Below are 25,228 nucleotides of genomic sequence, written 5' to 3' on the forward strand. Positions count from 1 at the left end.
TATATTGGAACAATTTACTGAGTTCTTGAATCGAATATCGAAAGCTTTAAAATGGATCTATACATATATATCTCTTTAAATATTTGTATTCATGTAATGGTGCTGGATAAATTTAATTACTTTTATATATTTACATGTGTCAGTATAAAACTTTACATTATTTAAATTCAGTAACAAATTGTTCCAGAGAACCCTTTTATGGTCGATAATGATCGTAAAAGCACGTTAAAAATCTATTTATATGTGTTAAAATAAATCAAGAAGTTACTTTCAAGCAAATTTTATAAATAAGTCATGATAAAAAGGGTATACACAATATATAAAATATAGAAAAATCACAGATTACATTTTTTCCCATCTCAGTCTGAATATTTAAGAAGTATATGTACAATTCATATTATAAAATAAAATATAATTAATAAATTCATACGTATTATGACACGATAAAATAATACTAATTATCACATACTAAATTCAGCTTTATTGCTCTACACATTCAAAATAAAAAACATTTTTCATATATCTAAATCTACATAAAAATTGTTTTTGAATAGATGCTAGGTTTTATAAATTCAAAAAACAGGAAGACAAGTAGATAAATCAAATGCAAATGATTAATTCTAGATTGTGACACTGAAAAAATCTTGAAATGTCCTATAAGAACACAATTAAGATTAATTAAAATAATATAGTGTTCGTTCTTTCTCTTTAAAAATTAAGATAAAAAACAATATCTTTAGTAAAAAGATTACTTATGCGTGTATATAGTAATATACAATTGTTTGGATACATGTCGTTATGTTTTATTAATTACACTTACAAATATATACGTATATACTGAAACACATATCGTAGCACATACATTTGAATAATTTTATAAATATAAGAGTTTCATATAAATATGAGAGTTCTTTACCAAGAACGATTATTATCAACCACTATGGTTCTTTATTCAATTATGTTACTAATATCAGCTACTTCAGAATCTAACTACTTTAAACAAACAATTAAAAAATGTATACATAGGCTAGTTACTTTATGCATAAACTTTATCGCATCTTAAGTAACACTGATGTGTATTATGTCTTTCTTACCAGTTATTGCACCGCTGTAATACATATCACGAGATCATATGTATATTATTAAAAAAAATCAATTTAGTATTATTTTTCTCTTTTATATTCTTTTTGCTCATCTGATGATTCTTCACGAACGGCTAATACCATTCTTAACATAAGAATGGCGAGTAATTTGTCTAGAGGGTCCATAAATCCTCGTTGTATCCATTTTGGTATCGTCGTTCGTGCATGAGAGAATCCCAATTTTTGAAGGATATAATCGATTCCATAAGGCTCTATACTTTTGCCGGCCCATGAGAGTAGCCTTGATAGAAATTTGTGATAGTATTATTTTAGATGGCTTGGATACAAAGAGAGATTACAGTTCGAGAATAACTTACCTTACTGTTGGTTCTAAATGCCATGTTTTACATCTGTATGATCGCCAATCTTTTATGAACATTTCAGCTGGATCAAACTGTTTACGTTTCTTCTCGTCCTCTAAAGTAACAGATGCGTTAGATATATTAACTGTACCTGTGCTTATATTTTTTCTTTCTTGAGAATCAGGACTATACGCTCTCGTGCCCATGCTCTGCATTGTATGCTATAATATAAAATTTCATAAGAATAAAGTACTTTTCTCCAAATTAAAATAAGATTCAAATTTGTAATTATTTTAAATATATTTTTAATAAAACTCCTACCACTCTTTCCTTTTCTTTCACATATGACGTAATGAGATCATGTAGGAAGAAAAAGGCTTCGGCATCAACGGTAACGAAGATATGATCTTCAAATTCTGTTATAAAGCTGCATTCAACTAATGGTTTTTCACCTGTAAATTGAAATAATAGAACATAATAATTACAATATTCCCACAATGATTTTTAAGATTGAACATTTTTACACATACTATATTATTCTAAAGTTTTAGGCTAACAAAATGATATATCATAGATATATATTTTTAGATACATCTAAGACCTAAGTAATAAAATTAATTTTTCATGCTCACTTAAGCACATTACTAATTGTTTACATGAAATAATTATAAAAATTTTAAAATAAATGTATTCTTTTTGCTACATTACATTAACAATATATTATCTATGTTAATATTATGTTTAATTATAGCTATATAAGCCATTAAAAAAATTGAAAATTTTAATTTATTTGTCATTATATTATGGGCTTCTTAAAATTTTAGAAAACTTATTAAAACAAAATTGTAATATATAGATATCGCTTAAGCATTTATTTAAACATTTATGCACACTAAACATATTTCTATTACTTTTATCATTCCAAACATAATAAACTTCATTCCATACTCACTATATAAAATATGCTTAGGAAGTCCTAAAAATATACGAAAGAACCAATTGCAGAGTAATTAACACAGTGAAAAGACGTGTAATATCATTATATCACTTTGTGCTTAGTGTCACTTAACAAAAAGGACTTGTATACTGACAATACATTTACTAATATAATTTCATAATATTTATTTAAAAAATCACTACTACGTAATAGTACCATTAGAATCGATCTATTCACATCATCATATTTTTATATCTAGCTTATTTTTATATCTCACAAAAAAATTATACGTTTAATTTATATAAAAATAAGCGGTTGATATTACACAGACATATATTTAAATTAGGCAGTAATCGTTTGAGAACAGGATTTTTTTAATTTACGTACCTATAACGTCTGGTGTTCTAGCAGTTTGTAAATGTTCGGTTTTTAGATGCAATTGCAACGAAGGCAAAGCAAATATCACTTCTCGTGTGTGCGAATGTTCTTGCAGTTTGCCAGACGTCGCGGATGTACTCCTTCCGCGTGATGCACTATTACCATCACATGTACTGTCCACTCTATCCCTCTCAACACATGGAAATCTATCTACTGCTACGTAATGAAAGAGGAAGTTAGATAGTTACATAAAATTTTATAGAGAAAAGCAAAAAAATGATAAAATTATTTTTTTATTTGATACATACCATCAATCTCACTACTAGCAAATGCATAATGAAACCATTCTTGTAAAGATTTAAATTGTGGTGGAAATAAAACGCTTCGACTTAATCTACACACAGTTGCCATAGAATGATGCCTTGCGTGTTGTTCCTGTTGATGACCTAGACTGATGGTTAACGTTTGTACGACATGAACATCATATGTATTTGGCGCTGTGTGTAAAGAAAATAAATGAATTTATAACACAAAATTGATGTAGAAATTGTATAGCTATTTAATATTGATTACTTTCAACGCTCGGAATTTCTTGGGCTTCTGTAGCGAAACTTATACAAGGCTCCTTTAATGAGAACAAAGCCCAACTTTTGCTCTTAAAATTAATTCCGTGGAAACACGCTAAGCTAATATTACAGCCATGAAGTTCCATTGTACCACCAAGGACAGTACCAGTCGATGGTAAAGAAAACCTTAAGCTTCCTAACTGAAGACCAGCTACTTGAGTTAATACTCTTTGCCAATGTCTATGGTGTCTAGCATCTGATATCGCAGTCTGATTTAAATTCCATGGACCTCCTATAATAAATTTAATTAGCATCATAATTTTCATTACGACAGCTGACAAATAATAATAGTTTGAATTTACCGTCAACACCAGATCTCTTCTTTTGTTGTCTTTTTTTAATACTACTATTATTCATTCTTTGATGCTTTGGTTGTAACGAACTAAATACTCGTTTGCTACTCTTAAATTGTTGACTGAAAAACTCATCCAGTTTGTAAAACATTTTCAACAAATCGGCTGTTGTTGACTTACTGATCATAATTTGTAACTGATCCCAACCCAAGTCACCGTGCATAAAAATGATAGCGGGTCTGTACAAACATTTTTAAAAGTATATTTATATATATTACTTTACAACGCTGAATTTTGACAAAATAAAATTGTTTCCTTGCTTGTCATTGGAGGAATACATTTAACTTTTATTAAAATTAAAACATACCTTCGAGTTGGCATAAAGGCATCACCACTGCTGCTACGATTAATCTTCCATTCGTCTCTAAGAGTAACATCCAACGAAGACACTCGGGACATTAACACACTTGTTCCCATATAATCCAATCGTAATTCCAACGCAAATAATTTCAATCCCACTGTATGATCAGGTTCTATCCCAGGTTCTTCTCGAATGTGTACTGTGACAATGCATAAAGAAATATTGAATAAATTCTATGATGACAGTCTTTATTTAATAAAAATTAATTATTAAAAAACTCACTGTAAGTATCAATTCTACTTAATTCAATTGTCCCACCAACTATACCACCTTTCGCATCTAAACTCGAACCTCCTAAACCAATACCTATGTACAAATTTTTATGTCCTGTACTACCAATAGATAATCTTCCATCTGATCTGAAATCCTTTGTCATCCAGCTAACATTGCCCATTACGTTACCCATATTCATATGTACATTTAGACGTGTAAAATTTACTGCAAATAATACCAATGTTTCCCATGCGGATTCTCTTAATTTGATTTCGGATGGCACTTGTTTGTCTGTGGTAAAACTCCAGCCTCTTCCAATATCTAATACAAAAGTAACATTTCATGTAAGTTTTAAGTTTAATACTTTTGTCAACGCAGCTATTTTTCCTACTGCAACTATTATGAAAGCAAATACCTTTTAATCGCATGGGTCTTGGCATATCACTTTCCAAGGTTAGTTTTAATTTTTCTCTATTTAATATTGGACTTCTTTCAGATGTGCTTTTTGATAATGGATCATGCCTATCATAATGTTTCAATAAAGAGCTACCCATAACTGCATCTTCCTGATTTAACGGAGGACTTCCATCCCCTTCGGAATACGCGGCACCTGAACTTAAATCACCCAAGAACAAACGTCTCACTATGCTACGTCGATACCAAGCTTTTGGAAATGCTAGAATTTCTGTTAATCGACGCATATCATATTTAAATGAGGCAGATCCAATATCAATGATTGCTGAAAATTAATATTATACAAAATAAATTTATTAAAACAGTTGCTAAATATGGTTGAATAACTTAATATACTTGAAATGCTTGACACATTTTGATTTGCATTATAAACATACTTGAAAATCGTATGACAGCACGACTAGTATCCGAAAGCTTTTTAAACTGTTCGCTTTGAAAATTTAATTTTCTGCTTCTTGATAAATGAAATTTTACAAATTCAACATTGATGCTCAATGAATCTTTCCTCTCGCTATCGGATAAAGGTGACCATTGTGCTTCTTTTAATCCTGTTTTCTTCCCACCGTATGGATGAAAAATATAAACGGAAAAATCCGCTAAACAACCTGTGACGGATAATCCACCGATAGCTGAACCTATTTCTTTGCCTGTTGTTTGTGACTTAAACTCTCGAAATTCTATTAATTCTTCCTCAGCACGTTTCGATGAAAATACAATATCAAGGGATGGTAATTGTAGCATACACTCTACTCGTGAAACTGGTAAACACGAAAATCTATAAAAGTATTAAAATTATTAACAAATATTTTCCTTAAAATTAAAAGTTTAAATATATTTATATAATGTTCGATATACCTAAATGTAGACGGTTGCATATGAAAATATACTATGACATCAACGGGGAAACTGGCATAAACATAATTGCTATTTGCAGCAGTCGCAGCCCATGATGTATTTTCTGTATTTTCTAATAGAAACCCAGCATTTGTTTGTACATTACTCTGGAAATTATTTTTACTTGGAATTGGCTCTAGAGTTTGTTCTAAAAATTCAAGGATATGAGGACTAATAATAGTTTCCTCTGGAATGCTTTGAAGAGTCATCCAAGCAAACAAACTAGCTTTTTTAGTACTAGATTTTCTTAGCACTGTCATTGTAATTGGATTTGATAGACTGTTCTCAGCAGATACACGTGGAGACAAAGATTCTTCAGGAAGAGTTTTGGATTCGTAATGAACCTGCAGAATAACTTTTTCTTTATATCACTGTTTCGAAAATATATCAGTAGATAATTGTTAAATAAAATGTGCAATTTTACCTTAACATCCAAACCAGGAATATGAAAAATTGTTAAATCTACTAAAGGTACACTTGTATGCTGCAGATATTTCAATCGAGATGTACTAGTTGTTGACGGCTTCTCTTTATTATTTAAATGTTTTCTGCTACTACTGGGACTGCCAGGTTGAAATTCAAATGTACCACCAGAACATGATCTTTCTTTCTTCATTCTACTTAATCTATAAAGGAAAAAAAACATTTGTTGCATAAAAATTATATTTCAGAAAACGCTAAGGGATTAAAAAATTTAATATTCGATTAACATTTATCTTTTTTAAACAATTAGATGAAAATATTAGTATAGATTAAAATATATGTTTGTATCATTTAGGCCCGATTCCACAACTCTCAGTTAAATTAACTGGCTTTATGGTGGGATTATTCCATTGGAATTGACCAATCGTATTTGTCGTTAAGCAAAATTAACAAATACGATTGGTCAATTCCAATGGAATAATCGGCCAGTTAATTTAACCGTGAGTTGTGGAACCGGGCCTTACAGTTTAATTTCATCTTCTTTCCCTAGATCTTTTGTATGTAATACGCATTTTCCACTGTTAATTAAAACTTTGACGTCAAGTTCAAAATCTATATTAGGTTCTTGAGTTTTCTGGGATGTAATAAATGGCGAAGATGTCGATGAAGCTTGCTCTTTTCCAAATGAATCGAGTAATGGTGCGCTGCAAAAAAAAAGCTAATATAATATGCTCAAAATATTTCATAAATATGTATAATTTATTTAAATAATTAAAAATACATACTTTCCTTCCATGCTATCATAACTAGATGTACAACTAATATCTTTATTCTTTTTTCTCAATTCAACTCGTTCTCCTTCTATCTCAATAGTCTCTGGCCACTCTAATTCCCCCTCTGGTAAGCTTAAATCAGAACTAGCACTGGGTAAAGATGATTGCCTGATAAAAAGATCAAAATAATTATTTATATTTATGTACGGTTAATATTATTTCAACTATACCTGCACATTGTATGAGTATCGCTAAAAGTAACTCGTGGTCCGCCGAGTCCTCTAACTCGCAAAGAAGCTGACCTATATAATAATAATTTATTTTTAATTATGTTATATATATATATAATTTTTTATTAAAATTACCTTAAAAAAATAAACAAATGCATACCGACTAGGACCGCTTCTGGGACTGCTTTCATAACTAGCTGAATTTGCTGAATTAATTTCTGTATTCATATCTTCTGGACTTTCTAAATGATGTTCAGGTGTGGGCGAGGGTACGATAAATGATCTTGAACGATATGTATTTGGTTTGCTACCAAGACCTAATTTACCCTTAATACCAGAAGCTTTCACCGATTGTCTTCTTAGCTTTTGAATCATATCCCTGGAAAACATATTTTACAAACCAAAATGTATTATAATAATGAAGGAAGAAATTATTTCAGGACATACCTTCTAAAATCTTTGAATACCATCGCTTCTAATTCATGTAGACGTTTCATTTCCTGCTCGATTGTTCCATGCGAAGCGCCCAATGATCGCAAATCGTTTATAATTTTTGCTTGTTCATTCATCTCTTTCTCTATTAATTGTGATCTTTTTTTTGCATCAAGTGTAGGATCAAAGATAAATGCTGGAAGACTGTCCGTCCAATTTTTTGATTTTTTCATTAATATACTTTCCTATAAATGCATTTAATTTTAATTAAAAAATATGATTACGCTAATTCAATATAATATATATTGAGATATTTTAAAGTAAAAGAACAAGATTTAGAAATATTGCAAAATAATCTTGAATACATGTTTACTACTTGAATGTGCTTTACTATCAAGATCTAATTTAAACTATATATTATATAGAAAGTTTATACATATATATTTATATAAGAAGTGTTTTTTTTTTATACATTACTTACTTAAATATAATGCATAAAATTGCAAAAATGTATAAATAGCAAAATAATAAAATTAATTAAACCATACTTTTTTCTTAACCTGGCTAGTGCTGTTTTCTGGTTGATCTCCATCGTCACTGTCATAATCTGGAATGTGAATGTCATCTTCTTCTTCAGAACCAGTTAGCATTGTTAATGTATGTCCAAGAGCTGACAACTGTTGTCCTACATTAACGTCAAGGTGAATATCAACTCCTTCCATTTGCCATTGAACATTTAAGATCCATTTAGCATTATCTAGAAAAGAATTAATTATTTTCTTAAATTTCTGTACGAAAGAGAAAGTATATATGATTATTTATTGACTCTTATACGCTTCTAAAAATTCTTTTCATTAAATATGCAAATTATACCAGATTTATCTTGTTTTTGAGCGATAGTCCTACTACACACTTCGTAAGTGCCTTCTGACACAACACATAAGTTCATTATATTACTATCGGTCATATCTGGTTTCCAATCATCCAAAGAAGTTTCAAAGTCTTCCGCAAATCTCAAACATAATCCTACAAATCTAATTAAAACAAAAATACAATTTAAAATATAAATATCAAGAGTTTATAAATAAAACAATTGTAGATACATATACATACCTTCCCTTACTAACTAAACTACCGCTACTACAAGCAGATATGCTTGTATTTTCAAGTGTTACCACAACAGCCCCTCGCGATTCTCCATCATAAAGACCTCTGTTTAATCTCAAATTATTTGGTGGTAAAGGATTAAGTGGTATACATATACCCATATCATCGACTGTCAATTGCAAAAATAATGTTCCAAGATGAGGCGCGCTGAGCTGACTCGTCAGCTGGCCAAATGGAACTTTTTCAAATACTTGTTGAGTAGCAGTTAATACCTCTTTATTTAAATTAGATCGTTTTTCATTCCAGTATTCATATGCATTTTTGTAATTTAACCAAACGAGTATAGCTTTATCAATAGCTATCGGTTGTATATAGATTAGTGGACGTTTTAAAGTAATTAAAACTACTTCCTTATCTTCGCCCTGTACCATTTCTTCTTGAAATGCATTTCGTAGTCCTATTCTAGTATTAAAAAAAGCAAATTGTTGAAATTCAGGCTCTGCTTCTTCAAATAATACATTCTTTAGTAATTGTCCCAAACTTAAATTAATATCAACTTGTGCTTTGCCAAATAATTTCATGTAAGGATTAGGCTGAGTAGCTCCAGAAACATTTTGCACTCTGTTAGATAATTGGAATTCTACTGCGCCGGTTTCTAATCGCACTGCCGAATTTGTCGGAGTTGTTGCAGTCAATTGAATCCTCTGTAAAAAAAATTATGTCCTTTTTTTGTGATAGAAAGTATTTTTTGGAGTTGAGCAACTATTATAAATCAATAAGTTCAAGTTCATAGAGATTGATTACAAATCTCCGACAAAGCAGAATAAATAAAACTTTATAAAAGATTTCTTACCTTAATACGTATAATTAGTGAAAATAAAATTCGTTTCAAAGTAGAATTGGTTGATTCATCGTCTTCGAGCCACAAAGGTACTGGTTTTTCGCCTCCGTAAACTTTCTGTACTACTTCGTTTACTTCTTTCATAAATACTTTTTGTACAAACACCAAATGATTTAAAAGATCTGTCGTCAAAGAATGCTCAAACACTCCAATATCTGCAGTTGCACTCAAGTAGCTACCTTGTCTTAATACGACACCATCTGCAAAAAGAATTATATATTTTTTTATTAGAATATCATTAAAACAAAAATATTTATACACGATTCATATATTATTTACCTGCTAATTTACTATCATTCAAGTTACTGCTTCCATCTTGAATGTATTCGGCCGAAACGTGAACTTTAGGTAATTCAATACTCGCTTCAGGTGGTAAATTTGCTTCTGTTACTTGCAATTTCGTCGTAAAACTCAAATTATGATGAGGCAAGTCTATAGTAAATTTAGCTTTGCTGCCCGTTATGCCAGAACTATTCACCTGATCCATTTTATACTGAGCTTGAAGAGATGGTAACAATGCCGCAGTTATGCTTAGGCTTTGAAGTATTATGTGAAACTGCATCACGATAGGTTCCAAAAGACCAGACACAGCCTGTGGCTTTTCTACATCTATAGAAGGAACTGGCGCGTAATGACGCGGGCTACCTGGAACAGCGTCTACATCGTCTTGCTGTTGTCCTCGCGACATTCTTGATGAAGTTCTAGTAACTCTTAATTCCTAAAGTAAGATGGAAGTTTCTCTTTAGATAAAGTTTTTCTTTCTCTAAAGTTAGATAGAAGGGTCTCCCTTTACATATGCTTCTCTTAAGAATTTAAATGTTATTATTGCAAGATTAATATTTACCTGTAACGTTGACGACAACTGTTTGCTACCTCTAGTCATCATTCCATGCAATGCTACAGGATGTTGTGGTATATCGATGTTTACAGCGCCGACAGTCAATAAACCGCTGTTTTTGTCCTTTTGTCGTCTTGTAATGCTGGAATATAAAGCTTGGGATTTTCCGACGGTAACTTTCACGACTGTTTGTTGACTAGGGGCAACACCTTCCAGTAAAACAATCATGGTTCTTCCAATTTGTCCAGTCATACTACATTCTAAACTTGCAGGCCGCGATTTCTTACGACAAGTTAGACTAGTGTGTAGACTAGTAATTTCTGCCTCAAGCTTTAAACCACTTAAAGTAGCTAATAATCTGGTTCTATGGATTCGTGTAACGCCAAAAATAATTAACCTTGTTCTTTCGCCTGTTACAATGTCTGTAAATGGCATTCGATTATTAAAACTAAAAAGATAAAGAAAATATTTAATATTTGATTATAATATTCTATACTTACTTAATTCTCTCGATGGAGGAATTGGCGTTGAACTATTTTCCGCATTCAACCCTTTTTCAATATCAACATCTTTGGTTTCATTTAAGATCTCGTACTTTTTTCCACTTTTATAATGCTCCGCTGCATCTGCAGGTATCGAAAATCGATGGGTAATAGTTTTAGTTTCCGGGCGAGTTGCGTATAAATCCAGAAGATAGTATATAGTTTTCCAGCATCGTGGCGTTAAATGTGCATTATCTTTACATGTGTCCGTAAATTTATCTAAACCAGATCCGCTAGGACTTGCTCCAAAACTGGGCGTAATAACGCCTTCACTTAAATTAATATAACCTTTTACACTTTTGCCAGTGCTTCGTAATTTTTGTGCGAAACTTTGCGGTCGAGATCGTACAGTTGCACCTGGTAAGGTTTTTGAGTGATTTATTTCCAAACTACTGCGAAGCAACGGTGCTTCAATCTTTTTGCCGTCAGTAAGAAACTGTTCTTGCAGATCAGATGCTAAAAAAATATTATTCTATTAGTACTTGTCACAACATAAATTGCACACAAAATTATTTACAATTAATAAAATATAGTGTATTTACTTGATGATGAACCATTTTTCGCAACGTTGTCAACGATTAAATTAGTGTTACGTTTTTCTTCAGGCTGTTGCTCCTTTAATTCCATCTGTGTCTCTTTAACATTTTGATACATATTACTTATTTGATGTAATAATCTGAGGAGAGGCATATTTACTTGTTGGCTTATATAACGAATATTTAAACTAATGTTAACCACTGTGCTAGTATGTTTCTTCAATTGACCTCTAGATATATATAATACATTTTGCTTTTGTATCATGTCATCTACTGTCATATCGGCCATTTTTTTAATATCAATATCTATGCCAATTCTTTCACATAAAAATGCTGGAGTCTCTGGCGGTATATCGAGATAAAATTTCGAATTAGCTCCCTTTTTTGGCTGGCATTTGTTATCTGTATAAATATCAATAAATATTAATAAAAAAATTATTATTTACAAATAATATATTCTATATATTTACAGACTCTTTTAGAAGTTTATTTTAATAATTTCCAAGCTTACTTTTTTTCTTATCTGTTACTTTTCCAAATTCGCTTACGACTATATCAATGCGCATAGTATCCATACTGCCTACAAGAGATAAATTTGAGCCTAATGAATCTAAGGAGGACATATTATTTACATTTCCTGATCCAATAACTGATAACATTTGTTGTGGCATAACCGATAAGGACGACAAAAGCGGTTCAAAAATCAAATGTGCATCCAATAATCTTAGAGAGTCTTTCATTGGATACAGGAAAGCACCACTTTGTATATCGGAATCTTCAGTGTCGTCAGTAGTCATAGTGTTAATTTTTGAATCCTAAAAAAGAATATTTTTACTTCATCTCTAACATATTTATATGTCTGTGTTACAGTGACAAAAATTGCGCCTTTTTAAATATACCTTTGTAGATTTTTGTTCTGTACGAAAGACCTACATAAGCAAAAATAAAAATAAAAGTAAGCAAGTTTTTAATAATTTTATAAAAATTTTTCCATATTATCACAAAAACATTTCTTACATTTTAATATCAGAAGACTATATATTCAGATAGTATAATTAGACTTACCCAATTTCCTTTCAAATTTCCTTTATCATTATCCTTTATAAATTCTTGCTGTTTTGCCATCCAGCTATACAGATCTTCCCCTGTATTTATAGGTTTAGTAGAATGACTCGTAGGAGATGTAATTTGATCTAAACTACCAGTGCTTCCACGTTGACTGCCGTGACCTCCGGAATAGATACTAGGATTAGAACCAAGTTGATGTGAATGTGAAATATGAATTTGTGGAGTCTTTTCTTCTCTCAATGTTCCATAACCTGGCATAAAAATAATTTATAAATTAAATAAAGACAACTTTACACATATATATTTACATACTTATAGATATTATTGATAACAATAATTATGTAAATATTATTATTAATAATTTAAAAAATAACTATAAATTGAAGAGTAAGATGTAATAATAATCAAAGTTCTCAAGTCGTACAAAAAAATAAATAAATACTCTAGAAGTGCATTGCTAAAAGAGAAAGATGCACTAAAAGTGCATACAAAATTGTATGATATTTTATTTATATGCAAGAGATGAGATCATGCACAAAAGTTTAATTGTTATTATTATTCCAATTATCTCAAAATAAAGCTATCTCAAAATAAAGTTAAGTTGCAAATTACTAGCTATTAAAGAAAATGAAACAATTCATTCACCGTCCACTTACTTATGTTATTTGGTTCTCGTGTTTGACTGAATAACCCACCGCTGGTGAGTAAGGGAAAAACGATACTTGCACGTGTACTAGCAGGCACTTGCGTTGGTTGTAACGTTTTTCCTCTCTTTGGAAGAGCTACGGGTGGAGAAGGAGAGGAAAATGAATCCGGGCCTGGAACCGGTGTTGCTATAGGGGTCGTATCTTTCCCGCGAGGAGAGCTTACAGGAACCGTCAAACCATCACCACACATACCTAATCATTTCCACATGAAGCCAAGACATTTGTATGAGGTAATATTATGTTTGTTAATTACGTGACTAACAAGCTAATCGGTTACTAAAGAACAGAATTTTCAGAGCAATAGGAAACAGAGGTGTTTCTAAGCAAACATATATAAGCATTTATATACATATGGTTAGTAAAAGCATTGATAGCAAAATGATTTCAGATAGAATTTTAATGATGGATATAGTCTGTAATTAATATATTTCATTTTTCAAAAAGATATATTATTTTTTCTTGTTATAATTTATAAAATAATAGCATAATAATACATAGCATAATACACAGATATATACAAACAATTTGAACTGTTCCATTTATTATGTATATTACTTCAATCATTTAATTATTATAAAAATGGCTTTCTGTTTTAAGTATCTTGTGATTATCAGTAAAAAATTGTAAAACGCTACTGTGTAATGTTTTGCTGTGTAATTTGTAATACCTGATGTTTTATCTTGTCCACTTTTGATATGTATATGTTTATGCATATGGTCCGTGTGGATGAGCATAGCACATTCATCTGTCACTTCTTGATCATCAACATCTCCTGCACTACCCTCCCCATCCGTCAACAGATTTTCCTATAAGTATCAGCAAACTAAGACTCAAAATAATTTTTAGTGCCTTTAACAAAGCCAAATTCTAATAAAGGACAAAATAATTTTGCATAAAATTATTGAATAATCACATATATGTATATTTTGCAAGCTTTGCTGCACCTGCACCTATGATAACATATAAAACACACACACACACACACACACACAGAGAGAGAGAGAGAGAGAGAGAGATAGGAGAGAGAGAGAGAGAGATAGAGAGAGGAGCAGAGGAGATGAGAGAGAGAGAGAGAGAGAGAGAGAGAGAGTGTGTGTGTGTGTGTGTGTGTGTGTGTGTGTGTGTGTGTGTGTGTGTGTGTGTGTGTGTGTGTGTGTGTGTGTAATCTAAAAGTATAAAACATGAAATTGCATATTGCAACATATATTACAATTTATTAAAAGCATATATACGTATATAACACATTTCTTAGCTGTTATTTAATAACATTTTTGCAAGAAGTATTTTAAAGCGTTAAAAATTTTAATAGTTTATTTTTAAGAAAAATTATGTAAAACTATTTTTGTTATATTTTACACAATGCACAAGTTTCGTAAAAATATTTTTTATATCAAAGGATTCTTACTCCTTTTTACATTGATTTCTTCTTCCACTTCTGTCTTATTTATTTGCTGAAAGAACAAGTTTCTAGCAAATTATGCTTTTCCTATTAATAACTTCTGGATACCTTAGATATTATGACAATATGAAATTTATAAAAGTTATTATAATTTATACATTATTATTATAGATTATTAAATCTATTTATTTTATATAAATCTATTAATTTTTTAATACTTTGTGTGTGTGTGTGTGTTTTAATACCATATGTTTTTGTCAATATCTTCGAAAAAATTGAGAATCAAATCATAACCACTGTATATTTATTAATAATTTTCAATTTTTATAAAATGTAAACAATATTTTACCTCATCAGGATCTGATACGGCAAATGTAACGTTTAATGGTTTAACATGTTTAGTTTTGTAATTATGCTCCAATAATAATGGCGTGTAAAGTACATTCTTCCATTGTCTGCTTAATACAATGACACCCTATATAATATAAAAAGATAAAATTCATAAAATAATAATAAAGATACAAATTTCATATTTGATAAAGACATACATCAATTGTTTTAATGATCATTACCTGTCGAAGTGTAGACAGAAGTGGTAAATCAGATTCTTTTAAATTAGCTTCAATATTTATAATTTCAGATAATAAAACATAATTCTGCAATATAGTACATAATTGACAGGAAGGATCTTCCTGCAATGTTTTCGCTAAAGGTGTTAATCTTCCATAACGACTCTGTATATAAAAAAATTAATTAATATTAATTAGTATTAATAAAAACTAACAGAAAACATTTTTTTCATTGTAGTTGTATCAAAACTTATTACATACCTTTAAAGGCATATGTATTCCTTGTACGTCCAATGCTTCTGCCATAAGGCAAGCAACAATTGCGGTAGATCTTCGATACATTGTTCTAAACATATGAACGATACGAATTGCAAATTTGTTACTGGGATTCATCCATGCATTTATCGCTGGCGATGCCGTACTAAGTAAATTCCAATCTAATCTTGTGTAATCGATCTTTCTTGTTATTGGAGTACGTGGAGGTGCAGCGAAATTAAACCATACCGTCTTCAATTCAATAACACACGATACAGTATTGCCGTTTGCCACTTTGGACGTAAGACTGGTGCATGTAGTGCTCATATTCATTTGAGTGCCAGCAGATGCATTTGTTGGCTTTGTTTCTGCCTCTGTAGTAATTGCTGCTGATGCTAAAAGTAGAGTAAACTAAGTAAACAAAATATTGATGCGATATCATTTAATCATAGTTTTTTTACCAGCGGTATTATTATCTAATTCGTCTTGACTTTTAACACTGTCTGTGCAAAATACTTCAGCCTCATTCTTTTTGTCACTGTCGCCGTTTTCTCCTTTTTCAAATTGAGACCTTTTTACTACTTTCAATTTAATTCCTTCAAAACCACATTCAAACATAATAAATCCCAATCTATCTTCTCCGCATCCCATAGTAAATTCTTCAGTAGCTTGTGGTGGTCCAGTCTGTTTCTAAAATGTATATAAAGTGTTATATGTAGTAAAATAATTTTTATTAAAATAATATTTTAAAAAACAATCTACATACATTCTGCTTTTCTTTTTCGTCCATTAAATAATGTAAATAATAATCAACACATTTTAATGGCGACGTCATTCTTGTGCAGGTAAATAATACTTTCGAATAATGTGCAGGTATAGCAGTTATCACTGCATCCTTCAATATTGAAGATTCATTTCTTAGTCTTCTTAATTGAGAATGTGCTTTACCTATCAAAAAATAAAATTTTACAATGTATATATAGAATATGTACATACGTATAAACATTAATTAATTAATTTATTTATATACCGATATTTAAAGTTACTACAATTTCTTCTTGCTGTTTCTCCGATGTTTCTATATATACCGTTTCTCCTCCCACATCAGCTACTACTGCAGTAGTTTGATGTCCAGATAAAAATGCTTTACTGATTTTGTTTACCTTCTTCTGATTTGGTAATGCTGCCGGTTTATGAAAAGTTTGAACAACTTCTCGAGCTTGTTTTCCTAAATAGAATCTCGCAGTGACATCGTCGAGACAAATCGCAAACAGCGATACACATGTCAAGTCTCGAATATTTTCTAATGCAGAGAACGAGATAATTTCTTCAACGACGGATGCTTGTAACAATGTTAGATTTAACTGAAAAAGATTTTAAATGTAAAGAATATGTAAATAAGAAATTCATAGAAAATTATCATTTATTATATAAAATTATTGTTACCTTTGGTAAGATAATACTGCCTTGTATTTGCGTCGTAATACTTTCTTCATAGACATTTGTTTGCAGTGCAACTTTACCTGTTAAAAATAAACAAATTATATAACATATGTATGTACATACATACATATATACATACATACGTACATGCATGAATACATACATACAAACTACTTTCATTCATATGGAAAAATATATTGTAAAAACAAACATTCGTCATTACCTTGCCCATTTTTAAGATTCCTTTCTGCAGTAGATCGTTTTGAACTAGTTTGAACTTGACTCCAATACGATAAACTTTGATCCTGTTTTAAAATATTTGCATTCTCTACTTTGCTTATACATTCGTTATGAAGGTGATTCAAGATTGTCAATGGATGTAAACTGGCCAAGGTTGGTATAATACTATCAATAAATCGCTGAAGTGATTCCAGAATCATAGGACTTAACATAATATCGACATCGCCTTTGAATTTAACAATAACCGTTGTGCGTAGTCCAGTTTCGTGCAATATTGCTAATAATTCCTCCTCATTGTGCATCGCATTATCTTCCTCACCTAAATATATAAGTTAGATTTTTTCTTGAAACCATATTCACTCATTAAAAATTTATCTTGAAAACTCAAAAAAATTATCTTGAAAAATTGTAAAAATTAACTGAGGTAGATGACATAAATAATTAATAAATATTGTGAAATGCATATGTATTGCACTTAATCCCACTAACAGAAGCAGAATTTGCGAATTTTATATATAAAAATTCTAACAGGTACACAAAATTAGCAATATATTTTAGTTGTGACATTGAGAAATCTATTTACATCAACAAAACATTTTTATGGGTGTTTAAATATGCAATTAATTATATTTAAATAGACAATTACTATACCTTCCGTTTGATTTAGGGTTATATCGTCCCATAAGTAAGGATGTGTAGGTGTTTTATTAGATGAACTTGCAACAGGCGAGCCGTCAGAACGTGTCACCATTTTTAATGATGTAAAACCTTCCGTGACAGTTTCAAGTTTTGGTATATATCGTCCACCAACGTAAACTAATCTACCATCTTCCGCACGTTGAAATATAGGAGTAGTAAATGCATCACCACCCGCAGGTAATGACGATTGATTCCAGTTTGAGCAACGAACCTAATGTTTTTTTATTATGTGTAATTATACATACTGTTAGGTATTAATATAATTATTGGTTAACAAATCTATTAAGAAAAATATTAATACACAATTGAATTCAAGTTAATACAAAAATACCTGTGTTAAATGACTGACATAACTCGACATCAATAATGGTGAATCTACGATCGGTTTATTCACTTGCATGTGCAAATTTACAAGTGTGACATCTTCTTGCGAGGATACAGCGGAAATAAAACTGGTAGATGATACCGAATGGCTATCTGATGAATCTTGCAAACCATTTTCAGTTTGATCAATTTTATTTTGAAAACTAGTATTTCTATTAATCCTGGGACTTCTCTTTGTATTTAATATTTGTGTCTTTGCTCTTTCTAACGTATGCGCTTTATCCGCCGAGATATTTACGTTAGCCGAGCTTTCAACAATAGATAAGTCCGACGAAAATTTTTTCTTTATACTGTCATTACGGTTTAAAACACAGCCAGAACCGACGATGGATTGACGTAAACTAGACGTTCGACTTCCGCTTAATCCGTGACTCATATCTTCATCGGCTGAATAAAAGGCTTCCGAATGATTTTCAGACGACATAGATACTGTACGTTGTACCTGTACATGTAAAACGATTACAATAAATAAAATAGTTAAAATTTGTCATACACATAAGAAATACTTTTTTATATTCTACCTCCTGCTTTAATCGTTCTTCCGAATTTGTTCTTGCATATAATGAATGATGAGAATCCGATACATTCATTTCTTTACTGTCTCTTATAGTCGATCGTGCGGATGTAGATAGATTAAATTCAGTTGGAACTGTAGGCAAAGATTGTGGACTGTTTGATTCAAGTGTTTCTACGTTCTCTGTTGCAGTAAAATAATCTACGGCCAATTTCGAATCAGATATGCTACTTTTGGGTGCAGTTTCAATTTCTGGTACACTTAAGATAGATTTACTGCGTTCTGCATTTAGTTTCGAATCAGAATCTAATTTTTGAGGTAACTGTGCTACAGGGCTAGCATCAATTAAACGAGAATATGGCACATCTTTCGGCCCACTGCAACAAAAAATCATATAATTACACTTAGATACAAAAGACAGAATTTATAATTTTCGTTTTATATATATATATATATATATATATATGTATAAAATATATGTATAAAATACATATATGTATAAAATAAAGCGTATGTAAAAGTTGTCCATATATATATATATATATATGGACAACTTTTATATACGCTTTATTTTTTAATTCAATTATTTATGCATCATTCAACTTATGCGGTAAATAGTACTATTTTAATTTTAACGTTAAAGACTTAAAGACTTAAATATAGGTTATAAAATACTAAATATAATATTTCAATTAAATCATACAATATCACAAAATAAAATAATTGTTTATCTAATATTTAAATAATTGAAAAAGCTACTGCAAATTCCCAAGATTACCGCATCGATGTATAAGAAAATCTTCTGTCCAACGATTTCCTATCTCCACTAGATATCAATGGACTTGCAGACGTAACGTTTAATTTTGTACTATTATTTTCTTCTTTATTATGATCGGTCACAGACCTTGGACGTTCAATACTTTTCTTCAGAATTTGTGAACCATCCTGATTGACTGTTACTTTCAATCCTGTCGTAGAATAACATACATCTTGCAAAGATATATCTTGCAAGCTATATGGTGGTGTGTGGAATATCAATTGCCCATCATGCAAAATGGACTGTCCAAATCCTTTCTCTTTACCAGATTCATGAATTCTATAAATAAACATAATTTATATTTAAAAAAATATGATAAATCACTACTAAATCAATCAATAAGCATGTTTAATTTATAAAAATAAATATCCACCTATAGGCAGCGATATTAATACCATCCTGAAGATCATGGTAGCTTGGTTTGAAAAATCTTGGTCCGTTACGGTTATTGCCAAAAAATACGCAACCTCCTATACAACCACATTTCGTTGCTTTTACTCCACTTTCTTGTGGCCAAAGAAACCACAAACGTTTTGTTGCTTCATCGTGCATTTTTAAATATTTATTTTGTACTAAGTGTAAATTGTGTTCTGGAGTTGGAAGAGAAATTGCAGCTTCTAGAACAACTGGACCCAGAGATATTGAGCCTACCTCAAGCCATATATCTGAACCATCACCTGTTACACATATGTAAAAAATATATTTACCAAATATTTTATTAAAAATTTAAATATTAACATTTAACTTTCCGCAGACAACGTAGGGATTGAAGAACCTAGACAATTTTTTGACTTCGAACATTTCGGTTGATTCGGCCTCAAATTTGACAATGTAAAAAAAAAATTAAAAAACGTTTCAAATAATATAATTGTATAATTATTGTATTTCTAAATGTTGTCAAAGAGTATACTAGAATATTTTATCAAAACCCAAAAACTTTTTGAGAAATACAACCGTTTCTCATTGACCTAGGTAATAGATCTTATTTGAATAAATCATTGAGTGAAATCCAGGGTAATTCCTCTGCAGAGAGTGAAAAAATTTAACAATAGAAAAATACCTGACAATCGGCTGCTTGCATTATTATGCGATCTACCACTACCAGTTGTATTAGTATTACTTGTATTTGCAAAATAATCTGCAGCAGACACAAACTGCCGAATAGATATTGTAGGTAAAACAGCGGTAACGCCCGACTTTACTTGATATCCATGAAGATTACAAGTAGCAACGCGAATCGGAGATATCCAAAATTGTATAGCAGTACCTACTTCTTGTAAGTATAAATCAACAGCATCTATGGACAATCTTGTCATTCTATATTTTATATCTTCAGAACTTGGACACCTGTCACATGAGACTTTATTTAACAACAATAATAATAAAGATGATAAATAATTTTTTAGTCTATTATCATTTTTAGTGTAAAAGACATAAGATATACCTATAATGTTTATCGATATCGCTCTCTGGACACTGCAGTGGCGCAAGACCATGATGGCATTGGAAAGGTAAATTAGGTGGACGTAAACTGTTCTCGGTATTTTTGGCCATTAATAAGAATGTCTCTAATGATGTAACAAAATGATGTAATTGAGGAGAAGTGATCTTCCCGCTTAATTTGCCCAATTGCACTTCGATCAGCCATGCATACTCTAATGTTTCTTGATCCAAACTTCTTCCTTCATTGCTAAACATAGCATGACCTCTAACTTGCAGTGCACTCAACATCAAATGTCCCTGATTCAGATGATGTTCTTTATTCGATCTTGTTATGTTGTCTGTAACTAAAGCAATGGCAGGAGAAAGCAATAACTGAAGTTGTGTTTCCTTATAACCCTTTCTCATTTCAAATCCGAAACGTTCTAGAAGTATAACTGGACATGGTGGATCATCTTCATTACAATTCTTTATTAGATGAGCTTGAATGTCGTGCATAGTAACACCAACAGTCACTTCTAATGGTCTATAATCTCTCGGATCGAACGGTTTAGATCTTATTTCTTCATCTTCCGTGGATGCCTCGATACTGCTGTTTTGTACATCTTTATCCTTATTTTTTTCTGTGTTTACAGTGTTTCTACTTTGTTGCATATCGGTAAACATTTGATAATCTCCAAATAAATTCTCTTTCAAATGTATGAAATTTTTCAGCAAAGATCCATATAAAATTAATATGGATGGCCCGATTTCAAGCTCTAAACTAACTTTATCAGGCGCTATAGATTGCGGATCAAATTTCTGTGCACCACTTCTTGCCCACTGCAAGCCTGGCGATTTTCTACATTTAGGTATTCGCATAGGAGACAAAAGAATTTCTTCTTTCTCTGGAGTAGTTATATTAGCTTGTGGAGTAGGGCCTAAAGGTGGGCATAAATGATAAGTATAATTAATACTTAATGCCACAATCGGCACAGACCAGCAATTAACCCAGCCTGACTCTTTTTGACAAAAATTTCTCCATTTCTTGCCTTTATTCAATTCATGCAAATGCTTGTGAGATCCATCGCGCGTCATGATTTTTGCATTTTTATCTAATGCTAATAAAATGACACGATTAGTATTAACTTCTGGCAAATAGAACAAAAGATCGACGCTTTCTCCTTGAATCCAGAAACGCAAGGGTATTGTGACAGGTAGAAAATCTACAAATGGAAGATCAAATGACAGATCGAAAAGCTCTCCGCAAAAAGCAATGTGCGCATTTTCTTGGTTCTGAGACGAGCAATCGATCCAATTGTATTCATTGCAGAGCGTAATCAATTCAAATTCTTTCAAAAGTAAACTAAATTTCCAAGTATATGGAACAAAGTGTAGAATGTCAGGTCTCGCTTTACTCGCCCAATCATTGATCATATCTTGAAAAAAGTCTTTATGCGAATAAACTAAATTAGCAGTTGCTTTACAACCAGTTAAATTCAACGTCCATTCTTGATGATCGTTCCATTTAATGGGATAATGGCATTTTACTCCAAATTCTAAGGTTTCACTCTCAACTAGACTCCGATACTGTAGACTAGATGTAGCTTCCAAATGTAGAAGTTGGCCCGTTATCTTTGCAGTATAACCATCTTGTAATACTATCCATGGCATTGTAATTTCTAAATATGATCCTGGTCCTACATTAACATGAACAGCATTTGTCTCTCTATTTTTGCTAAAAAGTATATCAATTGTTGCCTCATTCAATGTTGATAACCTAATGTCAAACGATTGAACTTGTCTTTTATCTCCTGGTTTAGGCAATTTTGTAATTTTCAATGGTTGGTAATCATTAGGAAAGAAGAATTTAAATAAATGCTCTCGTTGCCTATCAGCCCAAGGACCATAACTGAAATCTGTGCCCTTACCACACTTAATATCAATACCCCATATAGGAGGCATTGCCTCAACCATGTCTCCATTCACTAATTGAATCATTTCAGGATGTTCCGGTACAACGCCAGGTTCATCCATATAATAATAAACTTCCATATTATTTGAACTTAGAATAACAAAACCTTCTCCCATGTATCTGGGTGGATCGTCAACCATTCCAGTATACTTTGGGCTAGGAGCCAAAATAACTTTAAAGTTCTCAGCTTTACACTTGGTAAAATGCATAAAATGATCATGTCTAGATGCTGCCGGTTTTGTAGAATATACAAAATGTGCCTCCTCCACTGTTATTGATAATGTAGTTGGTACTAAACGATTACCAAATACCAGTCTTCCCTATAAAAAGAAAAAACATGGCAGCAATGTTTTAAAAGTTTATTTGTGCACAAGTCTAAAACAGAATTAACAAAAATAGAAGGTCAAATAGAATAAATTTGTTGTTACTAACTGTGCAAATATCTAGTTTAATAACTGGTATCAAATCTCTCCAAGTACGTGCAATCACATGAGCTTCTTTCTTTCTGATGTTATCCACATGACGAGATACATCCATTGCATTAATTTGTGAATGACGATTTTCATTAGCTGCATTATTTATAGATTCCCCATCCAGATCATCACTATTTATATTATGACTTTCCTCATTGGCAAACATTTGTGGTGTAAGACCAAAAGATTTCTCTAATTGTGCATAAAGTTGACAGCGATTGTAAACATGTAACTCAAAGCCATTTAACATAACTGATAGCCGTGTGTCAGAATGTGAAAGATCTAGAATATAGATTTTTTCAATGTAGTGTTATTTTTTACTTTGATTCCAAAATTTATATTTAATTATTACATTCAAGTATGTATTAAGAAAAATACCTTCTGATACATCTTTAGGAACATAACTTCTCCACCACCTAAATATGAGCCAACCATCCTGAATTCTAAAACTATAATCTGTTGTAATATAAACTATGTCCCTAAACATTATTTTTCCACTTAAAGCACTTAGTGTGAAAGATCCTGTGTGAGTAAAGTAAAATAAATATTTTAAGATAGCTTTTAAATTCTCTATTAATCATACAATGCTCTTACCAACTTTAACATATCCGTCTCTAATAACAAATCGATTTAACAACTTTGTCAATATATAACCAGCCACTCTACTATTATAATAAGTGATATAAACAATCCAGAATGTGGCAAATCCTAATGAACATAGCAACCATATAAGGTTGCTATCCATTTTAAGATCATCCAAGATGACATGATCGGAATAATTCCAAAATGCCGATTCAATCCCAAAGAAAGATGAGACTGTAGCATTGTATACTTCGTTTTCCTCCATGACAATGTTATTTTCTTTTGACTGTTAAATTAGAAACTACTATTCACAGCATTTTATATACTGAAACAATAAAAATCTATTAATATATTTAGTAACAATTTATATGTATGCAATATATCATTTAATAAATGTAATTATTTAGTATTTTACAAATTATAAAAAATAATTCTGAAATTTATTACATTATTTAACATAAATCAATCTCTATATACTTTAATTTCATATTATCTCATTTATTTCTCTTTTTAACCTAACCTAACCTATACATTTTTATATAGTTGTAAAAAAATTCAATTATAATTCAATCGAGTACAATATTTGTCTATATAATTCATTCATCTAATGTTTTTTAAGACATGCAAGTATCAAAACTGATTCAAAATGTTAAATTCTATTGAAACATTTGATATTACAAGAAACAAAATGTTGTATGTTTAAAGGTATATTCAATAAATTCATTCGCACATATGTATATAACAAAAATTTCTTGATGTCTCTCTCGTGCAAAATAATTGATTGCAACGATCTCGTCTACGGAAAAAATGATTACTTCTCCAATGCAAAAATGAATTTTAACGATTTACCTTTGCTAGATAGTCGGATATAAAGCACATTGACATTTTGTTGTGCCATTCAGATTTTTATAATAATTGTCATTATAATAATGTTATCATTGTAATAATCTTGGAGAGAGAACTGTCATCAACGAAAAGTGATACGCATAATAACCACTCCATACTTAACGCGTATACTTGACCAATGTATTGTTAAGGTAAGTCCGTATGATAGCGTCGAAATATATGTTTAGCAAGAGAGAAATCTGAAATACAAAAATTATTGTCTACTGCCGCCATCAGCATCAATACTTGTGTGTTTAGAACTATTACAAGCTATGTTTGCAACACTGCCGATAAAATCGACGGCTTGAAAAATCCATCAGCGCCTCTATGTGCACAA

At 31.0% G+C, this 25,228-nt stretch overlaps 1 protein-coding gene across 3 annotated transcripts; it reads right to left on the bottom strand.

The window, feature by feature from the left end:
* Positions 1-1,163: 1,163 nt before the first annotated feature.
* Positions 1,164-25,071, bottom strand: LOC105836587 (transmembrane protein KIAA1109). Of its 3 annotated transcripts, none has more exons than XM_036292246.1 (51): positions 24,856-25,071; positions 24,019-24,331; positions 23,803-23,946; positions 23,384-23,706; positions 21,002-23,271; positions 20,618-20,904; positions 19,931-20,234; positions 19,645-19,836; positions 18,748-19,117; positions 18,174-18,668; positions 17,795-18,053; positions 17,127-17,462; positions 16,907-16,983; positions 16,491-16,824; positions 16,227-16,408; positions 15,922-16,150; positions 15,467-15,855; positions 15,209-15,370; positions 14,986-15,111; positions 13,905-14,043; positions 13,187-13,429; positions 12,528-12,781; positions 12,362-12,391; positions 11,974-12,277; positions 11,469-11,864; positions 10,885-11,382; positions 10,391-10,806; positions 9,826-10,264; positions 9,499-9,746; positions 8,652-9,349; positions 8,412-8,572; positions 8,087-8,295; positions 7,554-7,783; positions 7,267-7,485; positions 7,107-7,178; positions 6,889-7,044; positions 6,628-6,807; positions 6,105-6,306; positions 5,642-6,024; positions 5,164-5,561; positions 4,728-5,051; positions 4,322-4,633; positions 4,046-4,238; positions 3,688-3,917; positions 3,333-3,617; positions 3,068-3,256; positions 2,769-2,975; positions 2,397-2,420; positions 1,766-1,896; positions 1,460-1,665; positions 1,164-1,383 (listed from the first exon to the last, which is right to left on the bottom strand). In XM_036292246.1, the coding sequence occupies exons 2-51, from the start codon at positions 24,269-24,271 to the stop codon at positions 1,164-1,166; spliced, it is 14,928 nt and encodes a 4,975-aa protein (XP_036148139.1). In that variant the 5' UTR covers positions 24,272-24,331; positions 24,856-25,071. The 3 variants fall into 3 exon arrangements, with proteins under 3 accessions (XP_036148139.1, XP_012536167.2, XP_036148140.1); XM_012680713.3 differs by having other exon boundaries at positions 19,519-19,836; XM_036292247.1 differs by lacking the exons at positions 23,384-23,706; positions 23,803-23,946; positions 24,019-24,331; positions 24,856-25,071 and having other exon boundaries at positions 19,519-19,836; positions 20,618-20,917; positions 21,002-21,195.
* Between the last annotated feature and the right edge of the window lie 157 nt (positions 25,072-25,228).

The sequence above is a fragment of the Monomorium pharaonis genome, chromosome 9, assembly GCF_013373865.1.
Source record: "Monomorium pharaonis isolate MP-MQ-018 chromosome 9, ASM1337386v2, whole genome shotgun sequence".
NCBI lineage: Eukaryota > Metazoa > Arthropoda > Insecta > Hymenoptera > Formicidae > Monomorium > Monomorium pharaonis.

Coding starts and splice junctions, on each gene's coding strand:
- LOC105836587 (XM_012680713.3), bottom strand. CDS start 24,271: ATGGAGGAAAACGAAGTATACAATGCTACAGTCTCATCTTTCTTTGGG. Junction 19,118..19,518: donor TTTTCTTATACATCGATGCG/GTAATCTTGGGA, acceptor TTTTTGTTGCAG/TGGGCCGAAAGATGTGCCAT. Junction 7,045..7,106: donor GATACTCATACAATGTGCAG/GTATAGTTGAAA, acceptor TCTTTTTATCAG/GCAATCATCTTTACCCAGTG.